The sequence below is a fragment of the Mirounga leonina genome, unplaced genomic scaffold (genome assembly GCF_011800145.1).
Source record: "Mirounga leonina isolate KUSES-001 unplaced genomic scaffold, KU_Mleo_1.0 Mir_115, whole genome shotgun sequence".
Taxonomy (NCBI): Eukaryota; Metazoa; Chordata; class Mammalia; order Carnivora; family Phocidae; genus Mirounga; species Mirounga leonina.
The window spans coordinates 97,414,664-97,435,335 of record NW_023270268.1 but is presented as its reverse complement, the minus strand read 5'-3'; the positions used below and the strand labels follow the sequence as shown (position 1 = coordinate 97,435,335).

At 46.9% G+C, this 20,672-nt stretch overlaps 1 protein-coding gene across 5 annotated transcripts in view; it reads left to right on the top strand.

Annotated features, from left to right (window-relative positions):
* BOC (BOC cell adhesion associated, oncogene regulated) overlaps positions 1 to 20,672 on the top strand; it is a 117,093-nt gene that overhangs the window by 71,998 nt on the left and 24,423 nt on the right. For 3 of the 5 annotated variants that reach the window (XM_035000159.1, XM_035000161.1, XM_035000157.1), the window contains exons 3-4: positions 7,703 to 7,881; positions 8,550 to 8,828. In XM_035000159.1, the coding sequence (XP_034856050.1) occupies positions 7,800 to 7,881; positions 8,550 to 8,828 (361 nt within the window). In that variant the 5' untranslated portion in view covers positions 7,703 to 7,799. Of the gene's footprint in view, positions 1 to 7,702; positions 7,882 to 8,549; positions 8,829 to 12,337; positions 14,399 to 20,672 lie in introns of those variants that run through there. The other 2 variants (XM_035000160.1, XM_035000162.1) reach the window with 2 other exon arrangements.

Here is a 20,672-nt window from a genome sequence, read left to right as displayed (position 1 = left end):
GGTACAAGATAGAAGCAAAGATAATTTATAAGAACTTTTATATATTTTCCTACAGTTGGTCTCCCGTGGGTTGAGTTCAGGAAACCACAGATTTGTGATGCATCTTAATGGGGCAAGAGCAAGGCAAGTGGAAGATACAAAGTTTGGAGGGCAAAAAGTAACCCACAACAAGCACCAGTATCTGCCGTGCTCTGAGAAGTTGTATCTGACTTAGCCTGCCTGACTTTGGCCTTGGTTGATGCAGATAGCAAAAAGGCCTGGTGACAGATCCTGGCATCACTGTGGCAGGGGCATTGCTGTACCTTTGCCAGGAACATTCTGCTTCTGCTGAAGTACTGTCACCCATCTGAACCCTGACTGTAGTTGTCAGTTGGATAGAGGGTTTCATGTTCTTGGTCAGCAATGGTAAAACTATATAGGAGCATATATATGTTTCATTCATGTAGCAACCATTTACTGCTCTTTTTCTACATGCCAGACACCATGGGGTTAACGTTTTTCTGTGGGAGAGGACATGAAAGTTTTAATAGCTTTTTTTTTTTTCTATCTGGATTTTAAATTTGTGACTTTTACAGTCACAGAACAAAAAACTTTGTTTCACAACTTATGAAACGGATTCTTTACTCTTTGAGGACTTCTTGTATCCTGGGTACCAATTTTATTTTTTCTGTGAAATTGGGAGAAATGTACTCTTTTCCCCCTCCTACATGCTCTGCCCTCCTTTTAGGCCTTGGGGAAGAATCACCTCTGATCTCTGGGAGCCCCAAATCTCACTTCCAGCAGATATACTTATGACAAGGCTTCATCTGCTACACAGCCCACCCCCTCAATGCAGAGGGCCCCGTGTGCCCTGATTGGGCTGTGGCAGACTAAAACTGTGACCTCCTCCTCAGTGCTGGCCAGCCAGAGGAGGAAACTGGCCCCTGTGTGGCAGGCCAGTGGGTCTTCTGCCCCTACAGAGATTTACGTTTGAAATGGTTTCATCCCATTGCACTACCTATGACTTTTCAAGGCAATTGTGAAGAGCCGGGATTGGCCAAAGGCCTGACACCTCAGGGGGTTAGGTGTCACTGGCTGTACCCCTCTCCCCACTTGGCTCCCCTGGAAGCCCCCACTTCTCACCTCTCCCCACCAACTGCAACCCCCACCCAGCACTGTCATTCCTAACCCCAAAGGCCCTCCTTTCTGCCAGCACAGGCCTCTCCAGGTTAGAGCTCTCTTAGGGACCCTTTCCTTTCGAGAGGAAGAAAGAAAGAAAAAGGGAGGAAAACCAGAAAGAAAGAGGAAAGCAGAAGAATGAAACTGGACCAAAGGGGCAGTGGTGCCTTGAGCTATCTCACTGCATTACAATGAATATGGACTCTATTAAGCTCCGTTCTGCCTGTTAGTGTTTCCCAGGGCAACACAGCCCCCATATGGCAAGCATGCAGCAGATTAGGGTAGGCCCCTGGGCCTCATTGAAGGCTGGGGGGGCTTGACTGGCAGTTGAACCCCCTCCTACCTCCCCCTACTCCTCACACTTGACACTGCCTGTGTTTATCTAAAGCAAGGAGGGGGGGTTGCATTTGGAAGGGTTTTTGTCCAGCTCTGAGAGAGGGGAGAGGAGGCTGGAGGCAGGGTGGGTTGAGGGAGGTTGAGGGAGGAAGGTGGGTGGAGGTGGGGTGGAAAGGGGATAGGCAAGGAGGGGAAGCCTCATAAATATTCAAGAGGAGTGGTGAATGGAGAGAGAGAAATAAAGCAGATGGAATTCGTGTTAAAGAACAGCACAATCACCCTGTTTTGAGCCCTCCAAAAACAAAAAAAAAAAAGAAAAGGGAATGGCTTTCTAGGAGTGTAGAAGCTGCGTTTATCCAATTAGCAGGGTTGTCAAATTGAATTTATATGGAATAGGGTGGGGGAATTGAGAAGGGAGTGTAGAAGAAAGGAAGTGGTTTTCCTTTTCTCTTAAGGTTTGTGGGTTTCCCCCCACCACCGCCCTTTATGGCTAGATTTTTAAATTTCCTTAAAGAGAAATTTAAGGAATGGGTATGTGTGACAGTTACCAAGGAATGGGTAAATGTGATGGGTAAATGTGACTTCCTAGTAACTTTTTCCTCAAGTGGTAGAGGTGGGATAGAATTAGATCTGTCCAGTGGGCAAATCAAGAGACCACATCTTCCCTTTACTCAGAAGGCAGAGGTGGCTTCTCTGGGGATTCCTCCCCAGAACCAAGATGATGTGTCTAGATTCCTTCTATCCCCTTCCATGGATAGTGAAGGGGTTCACCTGCCTGAGTGGAAATAGGTTCTGTCCATGTTGGTTAGCAACTTGTTATAAATTTTGGGTTCAGTGAATGAGGAGCCCAGGTTGGGCAAATGCCACTTTGATTATTTATTTATTGCCTTCTCAAAAATCATCAGTGGGTCCCCTGTCTGTGGTGTTCATCTCAGACTCTTCTCCGTAGTCTTCCACAGCATGACCCAATCTCAGTTTCTTACCTTGCCTCTTTTCATTTTTCTGGAAGTCTCCAAAATAGGGTACAAGTTCCACAGGGGAAATAGAAGAAATTCCACTGGAGTACCAGAAGAAAATATTAGAGCTGCTCTTAAGGTTGATTTCTGTCTAAAAAAGGAATAGGAAAGAAATTCAGCTTTCCTGATATTTAATACAAGGGTTGACAGTGGTACCTTTAGTCTGTATATCACACGGTGATGTGTCACAACAGTAGCCAGAGATCTCCTCTGCATCATAGTGGAGCCCTCACTTGCTTATTCACTCCTCAGTTTTCCTGTTCTCTGTTAAGTGGGTTTACAGATTATAGAATTTACTTTTGACTAAATTAATGCTCACAAAAGGACAAGTGGCTTAAAGAGATTGCTGCAAAGAAACTGGGGCTGAAGAGTATACAGCTAATCCAAGCACATGCTAACAGGAAAAAAACAGCAGAGCTGACCCTCTTCAAACCATTTAAGAAAGTAAAAACAATGCTAATGGAATCCCATCTGATGAGAAGTCAACAAAATAATTAACATTCAACCAGACCGTTTGGAAGAAGTTATATCCATATCGTTACTGATGCACCTAATCCTAAACAGGCTTTCTGTCTTAAAGTATTAGCTTTAATTACATTATAAAACAATCATGATTAACATGTTATTAAAACATGGTTTCACTTTTACCTACTCTTTTTAAATTTTAGTTCGGCAGCCCATGCATTTAATTTATGAATAAATGTGAATGGGTTAGGGATATTTGCCCAGAATATTTTACTCCTAAGAAAGCAAGATCAGAAAAGTTTGGAGACCACTGTTCAAGATAAACCTTCTGTAACAGCCAAACTGCTTGATGTAACAGCCTCCATTAGACCCTTCCCACCAGCCCTGCCCTCAGCTCTTTACTTAACGCACATCCCAAGAGGCCTTCCAAACCCTTTATCCAGGAAACCTTTCCTGAAGACCCAATATTGAAGATGCTTCCCTTTGGAGCTAGGCCCTCTGAAACACACGTGACCTGTGTCACCAGGACTGGAGAGAAGAGAAACAGTTCTCTAGCTCTGGCTCTCCAGCTCTTAACAGCCTTTCCCTAGAAGTGACACATGACATGTTCGCTCACACTCGATTAGCCAGCACTAGTCACATGGCTCTAAGCCATCTGCAGAGGATGTTGGGAAGCCAGGAGCTCGAGGAGATGTGCTGAACACTAGCTGACTTAACGTCCCAAGCTGTACGTTCCTCAGGACAGAATCCATCTTTTAATACAGTGACTTGCCTACTGTCTTCTATGGTAGATCACAGTAATATTTTTTCTACCTGATAGTAGTGAAATCACAATATCATTTTTTAATAGACATCCAGACAAAAATCTGATTAAAGAATAAGCTAGAGGGGTGCTTGGGTGGCTCAGTCGGTTAAGCAACTGCCTTCAGCTCAGGTCATGATCCCAGGGTCCTGGGATTGAGCCCTGAGTCGGGCTTCCTGTTCAATGGGGAGCCTGCTTCTCCCTCTCCCTCTGCCCCTCTACCCTCCCCCCACCAACCACCGCTTGAGTGTTCTCTCTCTAGCTCTTGCTCTATCTCAAATAAAATCTTTTAAAAAGAAAAAGGAATAAGCTAGACATGTATTTAGAGGCTGGCTAGAGCATGACTTATACTTCAGAACATCAAAGTTTTGTTATTCTCTCCTGTTTGACATCAGAGCAGTCTGGGTAGATGTTCTAGATACTAGTCTAGAACTGCATTGCCCAGTGTGGTTACATTAAAAATTCAGTTCCTCAGGCACATTAGCCACACTTTAAGTCTTTGATAGCCACAAGTGGCTAGTGACTAGTGCTGATAGTGCAGATGTAGAACGTTTTCACCATTGCAGAAAGTTCTATTGAAGGGGATTGTGTGAAGAGCAGTAAGAGATTGTTCTAGATTTGGATATAAATGGTAAAAGAATGAAAATGACCACAGAGAAAGTTACTCTTTTTCTGTTTTAAAAAAAGATTTGTTTATTTGAGAGAGAACGAGCATGTGCGCGTGCGCAAGAGGTGGACTGGCAGAGAGAGAGGGAGACCAGCAGACTCCCTGCTGAGCACAGAGCCTGACATGGGGCTCCATCTCAGGACCCTGAGATCATGACCTGAGCAGAAACCAAGAGTCAGATGCTTAACCAACTGCGCCCCCCAGGCCCCCCAGAGAAAGTTACTCTTATAGATAACGATCCAGGTAACATTATTTTTCTGCATAAGAAAGTAGATTCAAAAATATTCCCAATTTAGTTCTAAAAGTAGTTCTAAGCAGTTGGTAAATATGACCTCAGAAACTGTTTGCTGGGAGGCAGTATTGGGATAGTAGAGAAAGCCTGGGACTAGGAGTCAGAAGGCCTGACTTGGAGCCCTAAATCTCTCTTAATTAGCTGGGAGACCTTCTGCAAATCACTTAGTCTCTCTGCTCCTTGCTTTTCTCATTTATAGCATTCAATACCCAGAGGTGTTATTCTAAGCTATTATTTTATTTTCTCTGAGGTCCCTCCTAATTTAAAATCTTTCTTTTTAATTAGGTCTGTGGGTAAAAGTATAAGTTTTTAAGTAAAAATGACCTTTCCTAAACCCTTCTCCTAAATCTATTTAAACTCCTATATTCAGCCCTTTGGGAACTAAATTCACTTGGGTTTCCCAGGGATTTCCCCCAATGCCACTCCTCTGAGCAGGAGTGCCAGCCTCTTTTTTGAGGCCAGGGGCTACCAGCACCCACCACCACCCTGCCCCCCACCACCGCCTCCCCACAGCCACTTGGCATCACCTCTTATGAGCAAATCTTCTCCCTGCCTTCAAAGACCTTTGGGAAAAGTGAATCTTACTCTATAGAATTGGGATCTTGCAAAAAACAAACAAAGTAATTTGGGGTCAGAAATATTTCTTTTTTCATGTGGCTAGCCCCCCTCAACCAATGGAACAAAAAAAACTTTGTCCAATCTTGTTCTTGTCACTGAAAAGAATGCTTTTTTAGAACTAAGTCTTTCTATGGTTTCTGCTAGATCACGTGTCTTTCCATTTCACTCATCTTGGTTATTGGCCATAGGATATCCAGAGGGTGTGCTTTGTGTTTAAGACCACGAAGGCATCCCTTTCTTTCCAGGACAGCTGCAGTGTCCTGGGCGGCCAGGGAGGAGATGTGGCCTCCTGTGCCCTGGTCTCGCCTGTGTTCCAGCCAGTCCTCTTGGGAGAAGGTGGAGCTGGCTGCCGCCTGCTGCTGGTGGATTCACAGGTGTTTGTCATTTTCGCACAAAATAAATACTCCGAGCCTATAATTTCTCATTGGTCTCAACCCCAGAAGTGTATTCTGTTGTTGTTGTTGTTGGAAAGTTTTGAAAATGTCTGCTGGGTGGAGATAATTTCAGTGGGAGCGAGTATGTCAGGAGTTAAGTTTCTCAGACACATTTTCCTTTTGTTTTCCGTGTCCAGATAATCCTTAAAAATAGCAAGGACCTAGGCCTCAGTGAGGAATTCATGTCAGGAATTCATTCTCCCCTCTGTTTTTGATTTTTTTTTTCCTTCACCTCTCCTCTTTTTCTGAGAAAATCTGTAGAAAATAAGAAGGATCTACTTCTCATTGCCAAGAAAAATAATGGGCCTTACTGTTGCCTTCATCCAACTTTGAAATTGCACCTTGTTCATTTCACAGTGGGACAAAGTCACATTGCAAGTAGGAATTCTAGTTAAGCCTTAGTTGTCTTTTAGTTTTATCGTTACAACAAAATTCTCAGAAATTTTTATCTTTGGATGGTCTTTCTAGACCAAGCTCACTAGGTAGCTAGGTCCAGGAAGCAACTCTCTTTTCCTGGTTGCTAAATAAGATGCATGATAGCTACAGCGATGCCCCTTCCTCCCTATTTTTGTCATAGTTTTGCATTTTGTGAAGGAGACTCCATGTGACCTGCTTTGGGGTCACCGAATGATATCTGTTTACAAATCTGTCGTGGGGATTAATGAGTTAATTCCTTTCTCCCTCTTTAGATACCTGCTTCCTCTTACTCCGTTTCTGTCCCCAGATACATTCTTTTCTCTTGGTTGCTTATAAAAGCGGATTGGTGACTGGCAGCAAAAGTGGGGTCTGTTTCCATTTTGAATCCTATAAATTACCAAGTGTGCAGAAGTAACAGTAATTGTTTGGCTGGTCCTCGTTAAGCAGAAGGGGGTCTGGGCTGAATTTCCTCAGTAAAACCGTTGTGGACTTTACAACCTGAACACCTCTGCAGCTACCCTGTGCTCAGATAACTAACAGCTCTCCTGTCCTGTTTGTCTGCTTGTCTTCTTTTTGCCCTTTATTCTTTGTGTTCATTTCCTGCCTCTGTGCCCCTTTCTCCTTCCTTCCCTTCCTTCCTTTCTTGGGGCAGGGACAGAACAGGAAACTGGAGCATGTCATGATCGAGTTCCCTAAAATCCTTTAATTGGTAATTCATTCAGTGTTCTAGATAAATAGGTTATTTCATTGGGGAAAAGTAGAGAATTAGAACAAATATCTGGAAAATCGAGAGGACACCAAAACTTGCCTTTTGGTATTAATTTATAAATCTGTTCATGAAATTTTCCTCTAGAACTCACTGTTAAGATGCCTCACTGTTCTATATCACCCTTATTCCAACTCTGTCTGTTAAGCGCCCCACCGGGTGCAGAGCAGTGATAGAAAAAATATGAAAAGGCTCCTGTTGGGGTTAAAAGTATGGAGATTTGAAAAGATCTTCTTGGAGTCTCTGAGACCTTAGGATTCATCAGTAACATCCCCTAAACTAAGGGCTCAGCATTATGCACATGACGGTGCTGTCCATGATAGTCTGGTAGTGGCAGCATGGCCTGCCATGTGGCCATGGACATCTGGCCTCCTGCAAGCACATCGTTCCCGACAGCTGTGTGAGATGCTCACTGCCCGGACCCCGGCGGTGGCTGCGGGTCCCAGCCCCTCTAACGCTGGGCTCCCCTGCCCTCCTTGCTGCCCGTACATGGGGCAAGCCTCTAGTACTCGTGCCACAATAAAATCCCCTTCTGGCTCAGGGGAGCTACTTAAAAGAAACTTCTTTTAGATGAGAAATGACAGGAGAGTGTTCTTTGGTCTCGCAGCAGCTGTTCAGGTCAACATCTTGAATGTGGCCGGCTTGTGTGCTGGAGGCAAGGGGCAGGGCTCAGAGCCAGGCCCTGTGGCAGGCAGCCTCACTCACCGGGGCCATTTCTCTCTTCCTCACAGCAGAGCGGTGCGGGGGATCGTAGTACCTCTTGGAGTGACTCCGCTGGCTTATGGGACGTTGGCTTGGACCCTTTGTGACACCGTGCTACATGGGACGATGACAACTCAGAGAGAAAAAAGGCCCGAGGTCACCCTCGCTTGCCTCCTCTTAGCCGCAGCAGGCTGCTTTGCCGACTTGAGTGAGTGCCTCCCTTCCCTTTCTCAGCCCACCCCTCTTGCAAGAACACTTTGTCCCCTTGTGTCACATTCAGTAGTGACCCTTTGTAAAGGCCTTCCTTTTCCTGAATTTCAAAGAACACTTCATTCCCACCGGCCTTCGGAGATACTCTCAATAATGCAAGATGAGAAATCACTCATATTGGTTGTACTTTAGAATTTTAATCATTTCAAATATATACCAGTGGAGGAGGAATGATAATAACTACCTTTAACTGAGCACTTACTGTATAAGATTATGGCAGGCAGTTGACATGCATTGTTTGTAAGCTTCACAACAACCCTGGGAGGCAGGTGTTACTAGCCCCATGTTATCAGTCAGAAACCGAGACACAAAGAGGCTGAAGTGACGTGGCTCAGAAGGAGTGGCCCTGGGGTTTGGGCCCAGGTCTGTCCAACCCCAAAGCCTAAGCCCTCGCCTTTGCTCCCCGCTGCCACTCCAGTCTGCCTTCTGAGAACTAGTACAGGCTGGGGAATGGGCCCAGGCACCGTGGAGTTCTTCAGACGAAGATCGACTCCTCCCGGGCGCCCGGCTCTGAAAGGCCGCCTGGGTGCTGTGCTTCTAAAAAGGTCATGTTACTGGTTTCAGTGGGGGTGTTCGTTCATGGCTACGTCCCTGTTCTTCCTCCAGACCAGGTCCCTCAGGTCACTGTCCAGCCTTCTTCCACGGTCCAGAAGCTTGGAGGAACGGTGATCCTGGGCTGTGTTGTGGAGCCCCCGTGGATGAACACCACCTGGCGCCTGAACGGGAAGGAGCTGAATGGCTCAGATGATGCTCTGGGCATCCTCATCACCCGCGGGACCCTCGTCATCACCGCCCTCAGCAACCACACCGTGGGACGGTACCAGTGTGTGGCCCGGATGCCTGCAGGAGCCGTGGCCAGCGTGCCAGCCACTGTGACGCTAGCCAGTGAGTGCTGCCCCTTTGCTCCTCAGCCACAGTGCACTCTCCCATTCTTTCTCTCCCCCAGACCATTCATACCCCTTGTCGGTAGTGTTCATATGAAAGGGGGCCTTACAATTTGAAATTTCAAACCAGAGAGTGGTAGCTGCCCAGCAGTCCCCAGTGGTGGAGGACAGTTGTGCCCCTGGGAAGCTGCTAAGTAGGGGCAGTGTGTGGAGTGAGTGTCTTGAAAGAGGGGAACTCGACATGGTTGAACTGTTTCCGTGCCACGCCTTTCGACTTTCCCTCTAGCTGTGGGTGTGGTAGTGCCCGCTCCTCCCCGTCTTCCCCGCCCTCCCTGCCCCGTGCCCCGCACTCCCCGTCCACTCTGTCCTCCCCGCCCCGTGCCCTGCACTCCGGGTCCTCCCTGCCCTCCCCGTCCTCCTCCCCTCTCCATCCTCCCTGTCCTCCCCGCCCCGTGCCCCACACTTCGTCCTCCCGGTACTCCCCGCCCTCGCCATCCTCCCCTCCCTACCCATCCTCCCCGCCCTGGCCCCGCACTCCGTTCTTAGGGCAGTTATGGTCAGAGCACTTACAAGGCCATGTGGAGTCCGAACAGAGCTGCCCATCCCACACTTGGCCTCCTGTCTGTCTGAGGGCCAAGCGGATTCCAAACGCCTGACAAATAAATAGTAGAACACATGAAAAGGAAACTGTGTGACAAAGAGTAAAGAGAACAGAAAAGAGGATGAGATTGGGGTACAGTTTGGTCCAAGGAGGATGCCAGGTGAAGACTTTATACTACTCTTAATTTGTAATTACCACCTGGGTATATTATGGTGCCCAGGTGCAAAGCACACATTGCCTCATTTTCTACCCACTGTACATACGGGAGACGAGACTTACTGACGAAATAAACTTCTGAAGGCTGCAGGGCAGCCCCAGCATCTGTCCTTATAGCTGAGTCTAGAACCAGGAAATATTAAGAATGACCTCTTCCTCCTTGGAGCCTTGTTCCCTCATGACCTAGCAGGGTCCCCTTACCCCTGACAGCCTTGCTTCAGACTTCCACATCACCATCCTCATCACCCTCCTGAGCGATGTGTGTTAGGGGTCATGCCTAAAGCAGCAAACTTCTGAAATGCTCCTTAAAGGTTGGCTGGGGTCTCTGGGGTGTACGAGGCGTGAGTCCTGGAGAAAAGCGGTAGGAGATGGGGAAATAGACCAACAGGGGAGAAAAGACCTCTGCCTGCCCTCCAATTCTCAGGTCCCTGAAGGGACTTCCCTCTGTGAGAGAACAGAGGAGAGTCTGCCGGCAGTGTTCCTGTTTTCTTGGGAAACAGTCAAGCAGCCCTGCCCTTTTCTCAGAGAAGGGAGAAGGCAGGGCGGGTCCTCAGCTGCCCCTCCAGGGCCCAGGCTGAGCCTGGGCTGCATCCTGCAGCCTCCCCACACAGTGGGAGCCATTTTCCTTGGTGACAGAAGAAGCACATTGAATCTGAGCCCCAGGCCTCTGGGAAGCAGGCTGTGCATGCTGGGTGAGGGAGGCAGATCCTGGGACACCAGCTGGGCCCTCCCCTCCACCTGTGCTTGCGGGGTGTGAGGAGGAGGGTACCAGCAGACTTAGGTGAGGAGGGTTGAGGGTAGGGAGGGGTCATCTCATCATACAAGAAGGGCTGAGGTCAGAGCTACTCTCCTACCATCATATTGCTCTTATGTTTTTCAATTGTAATGAAAATGACAGAGAGCACAGAGTTTATAGAAGATAACATTTCCCCTCAGCCCACCGTCGTCACACAACCACCATTTACCATTTTGGAGTATACCCTTCCAGTCTTGATCCATACCCATACTTTCTTTTTTTATTGAAGTATATAATTGACATACAATATTAGTTTCAGGTGTATAACATAGTGATTTGATATTTGTATACATTGTGAAATGGTCACCACTAAGTCTACTTAACATCTGTCACCACACACAGTCTATTACTAATTGTATTCCTTGTGCTGTACATTATATCCCCATGACTTATTTTATGACTGGAAGCTTGGACTTCATGATCTCCTTCACCCATTTTTCTACCCTGCCCCCCACCCCAGAACCTCCTTCTCCTCTGGCAACCAGGACTCTATTCTCTGTGTCCACGAGTCTGGGTTTTGTTTTGTTTTGTTTTTTAGATTCTACCTGTAAGTGAAATCATGGGGTATCTGTCTTTCTCTGACTTATTTCACTGAGCATAAGGGCATGCCCATTCTTTCACACTGTCCGAGTGATCTGCTGAATATATAGCTTCTGTCCATATTCTCTCCCCTCAGCATTGTGTGGTAAGCATTTTCCATTGGCCATATGACCATATTTACTTTTCCTTTTCTGTTGAGTATAAAATGCATCCAGTAAAGTACACAAAGTGCACTAATAAGTCAACATCCCGATGCATTTTTCATATGTATGGGTAACCATCACTCTAATCACTCTAGCAGGTTCCCCCAAGCCCTTTACCTAGTCATCTGCCCCCCTCCCCACCCCAGCCCACAGCAGAGCAGGGTCAGAGTTACCAATGGCCCTCAAACATCCCCTGAGTGGCTCTACCATACGTACTGATCCCTTTTTCTATTGCTGGGCCATGAGGTCACTTCCAGTGGTTCATTATCACAAGTAAGGTATGCCTTTTAGTAGCGTTCATGCCTTTAAAGGATAATGCTGCTCATTTAGGAGGGTTGCTCATCTGCAGATGGTCAGTCAGCACATGTCTGTGAAGACTCAGGAAACTCCATAACCATTCATTTGGCCTCATTAGGAGCCAGGCTGAACGTTTTATTTGGAGGAAGGGATAGTTGGAGAGTAGAAGATTTATGCTGGAGCCCTCCTTCTACTTCAAGGTGTATCTGTATGAGGAGAGACCATGTTTTGCCCTTATGGTAAAAAAAATTCCTGGCCACCTCTTTCTGTGGTGCTTGAAGGGATCTGCAGTTGACAGTGAGGACAAAGGGGAGGGTTTGATTGCATCCCAGAAGGCCCAGTGAGAGAAGTGGCTTGTGCAGAAGCCCAGTGAGTCTTGCTTGAAAGCCAAGAACTGTTGGCTTGTCGTGGAGACATGAATCAGAAGTGAAATGTTTGGGGCTGACTGGAGGGTTGGAGAAGTGCTGGAAATGAGGAGAGCAGGCTCCGAGGGACTGTGGCCATGGAGTGGAACTGCAGCCTCCCCAGCTAGGAGGAGGCAGGGGGAAGGCGGGAGAGGCGGCAGAACGGGGTGCTGTCTTTGGGCTAATGCCATGGGGGATTTGGCCCAGACTCAGCAGTTAGATTAAGTTTCCGAAAGCACATTCCTGAGCAGAATGGGGGCTGTGTTTTGCTGGTTGGCTGATGGAGGGAGGCTGAGCGGTGAAGGGATTACCAAGGCATGGTCTGCATTTAGAGGCATGGCTGAGCGGTGGCGTGCCTGTGCACACGCACACCCCCCCGCCCCCCCCACCCCCCACCCCCCGCCCACACCCGCCCACACTCAGCACTTAAGGCTTCCTTCTCCTCTGGCCTCTTTTGCCTGCGTTCAGATGTTCGTCCTCAGACAAAGCACTCACTGTTTGGTCTACCTAGCAAGGTGCTGCCTCCTGTGTCTTCGTGAACTCCTAGATCCCTGGGACCTTTCGATGGTGGGGGCTTGGACCTGGCTTGAGGATTCAGGGGTGTGGAGGAGGCCTCTAGCAAGAACTTTCCTGGTCCAGACCTCTTTGACTTAGATGCTGGGGGCTGGCTGGGGGTACGTTTGGACTGCACCCCTATCTGTGGACCTTGGCTTCTGGTCTTCAGGTAAAATGGAACCCATGTGGATTAACTACCGTCTTTGCTCCCTGTGGAGGTGTCCGTCCCACTCTCCTCTCTGTAGAACTTCTCCTGTTGAACCTGAACTTTATTTGTGGTAAATCTCTTGCTGCTAATGCCTCACTTCAGACCACCTTGTCTAATTCTTGCTTTTCAAAATACTTTGGACTTTGATCTCCTTTCTTCCTTTCTCCTTTTTTGCAAGCTTTACACCAGGAGGCCAACCACTCTCCATGGCTCAAGTATTCCCAGTCTCTGCACCTGAACCAACAGCAGACATTGCCAATGGACACCATATTCCTTTTTTCTATACTCTGATTCAGCCTTAGAATTGTTCTCAATCCAGCCCAGCAAGTAATCACAATTCAGCAGAGCTGGCATACAATGTGAAAGCTGTTTTCTATTCCTTACCACTAATAACTCAAATACACTCCTACATAATTCTTCATTTTTAACGTTTTCCATTTTTTTACTATTTAACTCTCCCAGTTTTCCTATCATCCCTAGCTCCCATTCATTGTTGGTAACTGGGTAGTAATTCTATAACTGGGAACTTTAGTCCTCAAGCTAATGTGAAGTCTTCAGCTGATGCTGGTTTGAGACTGGATCTGTAACCCCTCCAGAAGGCCTTTAAGCACTATGACCCAGGCAAGTGCTCGAATTATCCTTTCTCTGGCCTCAGATGTCAGAAGGTGAGGCCACTGACAGGAAAGGAAGGAGCTCCCCTTAGGCAGCTGTCTCCATGACTCTGACTCTGAGGAAGGGCAGAAGGTGACATCATTTAACCCACGAATAAAAGGAAGAGACAAACTGGTATAATGGAGGGAAAAAAAAAAAAAAAAAAACCCTTGGGTTTAAGTTCTGACTCTGCCCTTAGGAGTTGAGGTGACTTTGGGCAAGTCACTTAGTCCCTCAGGTTGCCACAGCTCTGAAATGAGCAGAGTGATAGTTATAACATCAGTATCATGGGTTTTTTGTTTTTGTGTTGTTTTTTTTCCTTTGAGCATCAAATGATGTAATAGTTCAAAATAGTAATATTTTGAAGCATTTTATAAATGCCGGGCTTTATATGTTCACCCATTAGGTGAGCGAACATTTGCAGAGTGTCCTCCTGCCAGAGGCCCTGGCGCCTGTGTCCAGCCCTGTGCTGCCCAGCTCCGTTCTGGGAGCAGCCTTCAGAAGAATGAGTCCGGGGAGTGGAAAAGCTTCCATTCCTAGCCAGAGCCAAGAGACAGGGCTGGCTCATTGGGAAGGGAGAACTACCCATTACCTGTGAATTTCTCAGCAATATGTATACACTTGAGCTCCAACCCAGATTCCTACCTCCTGGCTGCATTGGAGGGTGGCCGTGGTGTCACCACATTGCATGTTGTCCCTGTAGCCACAGGGACATTTATGCTCCTGATGGCTCACCGCCCCACCCCCAGCCCCCGCTCCCCGCTCATTCTTCTAACCAGGTAGTTGTTGGCTGGTGCTGGCAGGCGAGGCTGCCCCTGGCCCTCAGCACGGGGTCCCCACAAGCAGAAGCCATGTTTCTTTCTGTTTGTTTTTTGCTCCCCCACCTTTGGTTCCTATCAGACACTTACTGGAGGTCTTCTAGGCTCCGACCCTGAACCAGAACAAGCCATAAAGGACCACTGTGGACATGTCTTTACTAAAATATTTCTAGCTTTCTTTATCCGTATTTGAGTCAGGTTCTCCAGAGAAGCAGAACCGCTTATACATACAAGTACACCATGGAGAAGTTGTGAGTTTGCTTCCAGACGACTTACAGTAAAGTGAGTCAAATGAATTTTTTGGTATCCTAGTGCATATAAAAGTTATGTTTATGCTATCCTGCAGTCTATTAAGTGTGCAATAGCATTATGACTAAAAAAATTACATACCTTAATTAAAAAATACTTTATTGCTTAAAAGGCTAACCATCAACTGAGCCTGCAGTGAGTTGTAATCGCTGGTTACAGATCACCACAACAAATGTAATATTTCAAATCTTTTCATCATTATTATGAGAATTAATAAAATGTGACACAGAAAATGAGCAAATGCTGTTGGAAAATGGCACTGATAGACTTGTTTGATGCAGGATTGCCACAAACCTTCAATTTGTAAAAAAAAAAAAAAAAAACAAACAAACCAAAAAACAATAAAATGAGGTATGCCTGTGTATGTATATGGAGAAGGAAATAAAAGTAAAAATAGAGTTATTTTAAAGAACTGGTTCACAGGATTGTGGAAGCTGGTGAGTCCAGGATTCGTAGAGCAAGCCAGCAGGCTGGAGATTCGGGAGTCCCACTGGCAAACCGCAAAGCACCCATTCTCCAGCAGTGAGTTCAGAGTTTGGATGTTTTGGAGATTGGTGTCCTGAGAATTGTGTTCAGAGTTTCCAGCAGAACACAGTTAGACCTAACCCTTGCCTTTGAGGAGCTCTTAATCTGATGGAAAAGATTGACTGCAGTAACGTGTTAGCCCTAAAACAAGTCAATCCCCAGCCGAGATATAACCAGATTTTCCTGGGAACTCAGGCTGACAGTGATTCATTTCAATTTCAGGGGATTGAGGAAGACTTGGGAGTTGAACCTTAAACAGTGTGTCTGGGACAATCTTTCTCTCTCATTTCTTGAGTTCTCTCATACCTTTCTCAGACCTTCAACAACTAAATTTAGCTCTTAGTGTTGCGTACTTAGATTTAAGCCCAGTGCAGTTTCTGGGACCATACAGATACATCCACAGGGAGTTTGATTTCCGTAGTGAGATAATTCCATGGTGAGTTCAGTCACATCTTGAATGTAGCCACCAGATGATTGTCTCTCTCTTGCTATCCCATCGGATTCTCCCCTAACTCTCCCCCATTTCTCACTGTCTCTCTTTTCCCTTTGGGAATGTATATTCTGTGATTAATAAAGGAAAGCTCAGAGTGTTTTCTCCAGTGCCACTCCTCTCCGCCAGTCCGCTTCAACCAGCCAGTGACTCCTTAACAAAACAAGAAGGAACGATTCGCTCCAAGTTGGCAAAACATTTGTTGTTAGCTTAGGCATCTGAGGGGGAGTCCTGTGCAAACCCTTTGCTTTGCAGCAAATGGGCAGTGGCAGGAAGAAGAGTTGGGGAAGGAAAGGAAACACAGGTGGCATCCTGAGCTGGCCCAGGAGGGAAAGGGAGTCCGCAGCTGGAGGCCGGGCTGGCGATTCTGCCAGGCTGGGGAGATGGAGGCAGCTCTACAGGGTGGTGGACACCGTCAGAAAGGGAGAATGAGCCTCAGTGTGAGATTTAGCTGCTTTATTCTGTAAGTTTTGTTTTACTTTGCCAATTGGACAAGAAAATTCGTGACCACTTAAATCCAAAAGGAGCTAAGCCACTTGAATATCTAAATAGGAAATGACTAGGGAATACCTTATAGTATTAAACCAAAGTCCTGTTAACCAAAGTGCTGTTTTCTACTAGATACAGGCAGAAGTTCATGCCTCATGTGGTATGAGCTCAGCTCAGGGCATCGTGGCAGCAACTGTCTGCCCCAAATAGCCAGGGTTCCAATTCTCTATTTAGCAATCATCACAATTTACCAAAAGAAGACCTCAAGTCCATGGTACATCTTCTACTAAGGACACACTTACTTCTCTCCTCAACCTGTTCTTTGCACACACAGCCACATGCTTAAGTAAAAATCTTAAGTCCATCTTTTTATCTAAGAGCAAAGGGAAGACCTCATAGTGTGTTAAGCAGGTACCACCTATAAATTCAATGAGCCAGAGCAGACTTTGCTCAGGAAGGTGAGGGAAGCATTGATTAGCTTACTTGAAATCACTGGAGCCCTCTAAGGAACATGATGCAAGATGATTCCTTTAAAATAAAAAATCAAGAGAGCAAATGAGTCCCTTGGATCCCCCTTTTTTGTGTGTGGAAAAGCTTAGGGATTTCTACCTTGACCTTGTTCTTAGACTTTCAACCTTTCCAGGAGTCTGGTAATAACCCTGAGAACAGTAGAACAGCGAGTCTGTCCTGGAAGAAGATGTAGCCCTGCAGGTGGGTCAGTGTTCACATCTAAGATAAAAACAGTCCCTCAATAGTGAGACAAAATGTAGGCAAAAGGGAAAAAAAACTTGCTGAGGCAAAAACAGCGTTTTTTTTCTGAGGGAAAATGATGTTTAATGTTGAGTGACTGTGTTCCTTTCCTTACAAACGTGTGATGACTCCAGGAATCACAGAACAGGACTCGGGCTGTGGTGCAGCACTTAAGCCCGTCTCTCAGCCTCACCTCCCACTCTAGACCCCCCAAACTCTGCCACTTCCTCATCTCATCTTGCACTTTCCCCTTGTTTTTGGAATGGTGCCCCATCTGCCGTCAACACCATCCTTTCCATTCCCTTTCCCAGAACATGCCTATCTCCCTTGGGATAATGAATTCCTTCTCAGTTTTCAAGACTTGCGTATCTTCTCTGGGAGTCTTTTCTCGATGCCCTCAACTTCCCGAGTCTGAAGTGGGGTCTCCTCTCCCAGCTTCCTCACCACCCTGTTTGCTTCTGTAGCCCTCTCGTTTGCCTGGAGGACAGAGACTGCTGCCATTCATCTCTGTGACCACACGGCTTCCCACAGGACCTGGCACCGAGTAGGCCTTCAGTGAATGTCTAGAAAGAGGAGGACTCCCAGATAAGATGTGTTTGAAGTCTAGAAGGTCAAAAAGGGCATGCAAAAGGCAAGCAAAGATTTCTTCACCAAACCCTGATCTATGAAGAGGCTTAAGGAAGTAAAAAAGGATGAAGCAAGGACTTAGGATATAAACGGGTTGAAGATACAAATAGATTCAGGGAGGGTTCAGAAAAATTGATGGATGTCAGAAGGTCTGTTTCAAAGGAACTGAGATATTTGGAGGAACCTTTGGAAACTTTGAAGGGAGATGCCAGTGAATGTGGCTCCGCATCCTACCACACACTTCATGGGACACTGTCAGCGGTGGTGGGCAGTTTGCATCAGTAGCCACCACTGCCTGTAGGGGTATATAGTTCCCAGGTGTGGAGGGAGAAAAAGTGGAACCACCGTGAGCCCCGCTGGCCTTAGGACGGCACCCGTACCTCCCACCCAGGGTTCTGCATGTGGGGACCATGCTGGAGCTCCCCTCTCCCTTCCTCCTGAGTGCCTTGGCCTCCCTTTTCTCCCCCCTCCCTCTTCCCGTACAGGCCGCTAGCCTGCCAGAGACTCTGCCAGGATCCAGCTCTGGCTCTCCTGATCCCAGACCACCAGGACTCACATTAATTTTCCCATTGCTACGTTTGTAGTTTATATTTGGTTGATCAGAGAAATATGTATGATGTGGGTTGCTGGCAAGTACATCTTTTTTTCTTCCTCCTCTTTTTCTTAAGTGTATTTTCTCAAACCATTTCATTTCTTCATTGAGTCCAAAAGAAACTCCCAAGTTCTGCTCACCAGCCCTACCTCATTGCAGTGCTAAAGTCAGATAAATGAGATGGTCTACAGACATCTTCTCTGTTCATCTGGCTGCCAGACTCAGTGGACACATGGCCCCCATCCTTGCCTTGTCTTCAAGGATTAATCACATTTCTTGTTCTCTTATTTTTAAAAAAATATTTTTAGTGATTTAAGCCAAGAAATTCCAGAAGCCTTAGACCAGTTTATTGCACATCATTTAATGACATTGCAAACTAGGTTCTTTTTTTTTTTTTTCCCCCTTCTTCCTATCATGCTCCTCCCTTTATACCCTTTCTCCACTCCTGCCCACCTCCGGTCTTGGCTTTGATCTTCTGCCCTCATCCTCCTAGTTCTCTCATCTTCCCTGCCTCCTCAGCTTTCTCCCATGGCTCAAATCTGAGTGCAGATCCCACCTCAACTCAAGGAGAAAGAAAGAAACACAAGATGGAACAAGTAATGTATTTGGCATCTGCAAGGGTCTTTTTTTTTTTTTTTTTTTTTTTACCCCCATGGAAACTGTTTTTATTTAAATAAGAGACAGCATGCCTTACTTTCATCAGAAAGTGTGTTTGAAAAATTTCATGCCATGTCTCTCAGGAGAGAGTTTTAGAGACAAAATTATTTGTGCAATTAGACAGGCAGAAAAAACTCCTAATGAAAGCAAACATATTTATCCACTCTCTCTGCCTGCAGAGGGAGGATGAATACTCCCTCTGCCAACCCCCTCTGCCCTAAGTTGCTCTAGAGCTCAAGGTGACCTGATCTAGGCTGGAACGCTGGTAGAGACAGTAGGGACTAAGCCTGCAGATAATACTCTTGCAAATTATTGTACCCTCCCTTGTGTGTTGTTTTTACCTATCTTATCTATCAGAGTAAAGGTCCCTGAGGTTAGGAACTATATTTTTGTCTTCGTGATCTCTTCTGCAGTGCCTGACATACTAGACAATTCTGTAGCTCCTGGCTGAATGAATGAGTCAGTGATGTCTGGAGGGGATGGTATGTGCCAGATGTCTACTGTGGAGTATACTGGTTTTGCTCAGCCTTGTGGCCACAGTTTGGTTTGGCTTCAGTGCTCTGTGTGACAGGGCTACACACTGGCAAGAGGCTTAATCACTACCCAGAATGCGTGGCTTCTGAGAGGCTTGCCCATGCCACAGCGAACCCCATCCTTACTGGGCGCCAGGCTTTCTGGCCTCATGGAAGTACAGTTCTGTTCCAGGCTCTACTCTGCTCCTGAGTTGATTGCCATGGCTTCCCACTGGCAGAGCACTTTATTTCAGAGGGCTGACCTCAGGGGTCCTGCCAAGGCATAGGTCCTCAGGCGGCTTGGGGGTCAAGAGTAGTGCTGTGCTTGTCTGCGCCTCAGTGAAGCCCACACAGGAGGCAATGCTCGGGACCCTTCACCTTCTCAAACTCCACCTCCGAGTCCATCCTGGAGAGCAGTGAGCCGCGGCTTCCGCCAGAGAAAGCTCCTCATTTTACTTCCCTTGAACCTTTGCCACCTTTCAGCAAGTCATCAAGGTGCAGGGAAGGGCCACAGGGTCAGCATGTCACCGAGGGGGAATACAATAGGGCAAAGTCTTCTATGCTTTGTGACGTTAGCCGTAGATGCAGCAAGCCGCCACAAGGACAGTTGAGGCCTGGAGGCCATGAGAGTTTGGGAGTAGAATTATCGGCCCAGAAACTTGCCAATGGCCAAGAGGCTACCAAACCATGCTGACAGCATTGCCAAGTGAGCCCCATGCGGTGCCCCCACAATCTGGTGGGTCCCATCCAGACCTCAGCAGATGAGTACAGGCTTGTCTTGAGGCAAGAGGGTGGGACGGGACTGACTATACTTAAGAAATGCCTGGATGGGTAGAAAATGACTTTTTTTTTAAGTGTTCAGCTGAGTTCATGGAAATGGGGACGGGGGTGATGCCATGCAGCCTCCGGCCAAAAGGCACTGTCTTACCTGACTTCTTACTTAACTGAACTTTGACTTGCAGCCCAAGAGAGGTCTCAGGGAGAGGAGGGCCAAATGAGGAAACGCCTTGAAATGCCTTATAGATTACACCGGGGGCATTCTGCTGTGGTGCATTGCACCCTGGAACTGGATGTGTAAATTCTATAACAGTTGGGGGGGATGAGCCTACACTTAAGATTTGACAGTTTTGTGTCATGGGAATTCATGATCATATACCAAATACTGTAATTCATAGCTCTGCTGAGCTGAAGGAAGGATCCAGGCTACGAGGTGAGAAGAAATTCAAAGGGGCTTAAGATAAAACTCGCCTCTTTGTAGTCTCCCAGGTGACCCTGGTGATGGCAGCCACACCCACAGAACTTCTCACAGGTCTTATTTTCCTCCCTGTTTTCCCTTGGCTCAGAAGGCAGGTGCCTACTGTACCCTATAAATGTGAGGAGGAAACCCAGAGCACATCACATGGTTTGCGTCTGAACAAATCTCTGTCATCTGTGGAAATGACGTATCAGAAGATACATTTCCATTAAGAAATGGGGGGCCTAGAAGGAAGGAACTGGGCAGGGTTCTATATGGAACCCAAATTATTTGGACTTTCTTAGAAAGAACAAAGTTCTGTGAAAAGGAGACTCTGTAAACCCAGAGATGGCCCCAAAGACCAGGGCTTC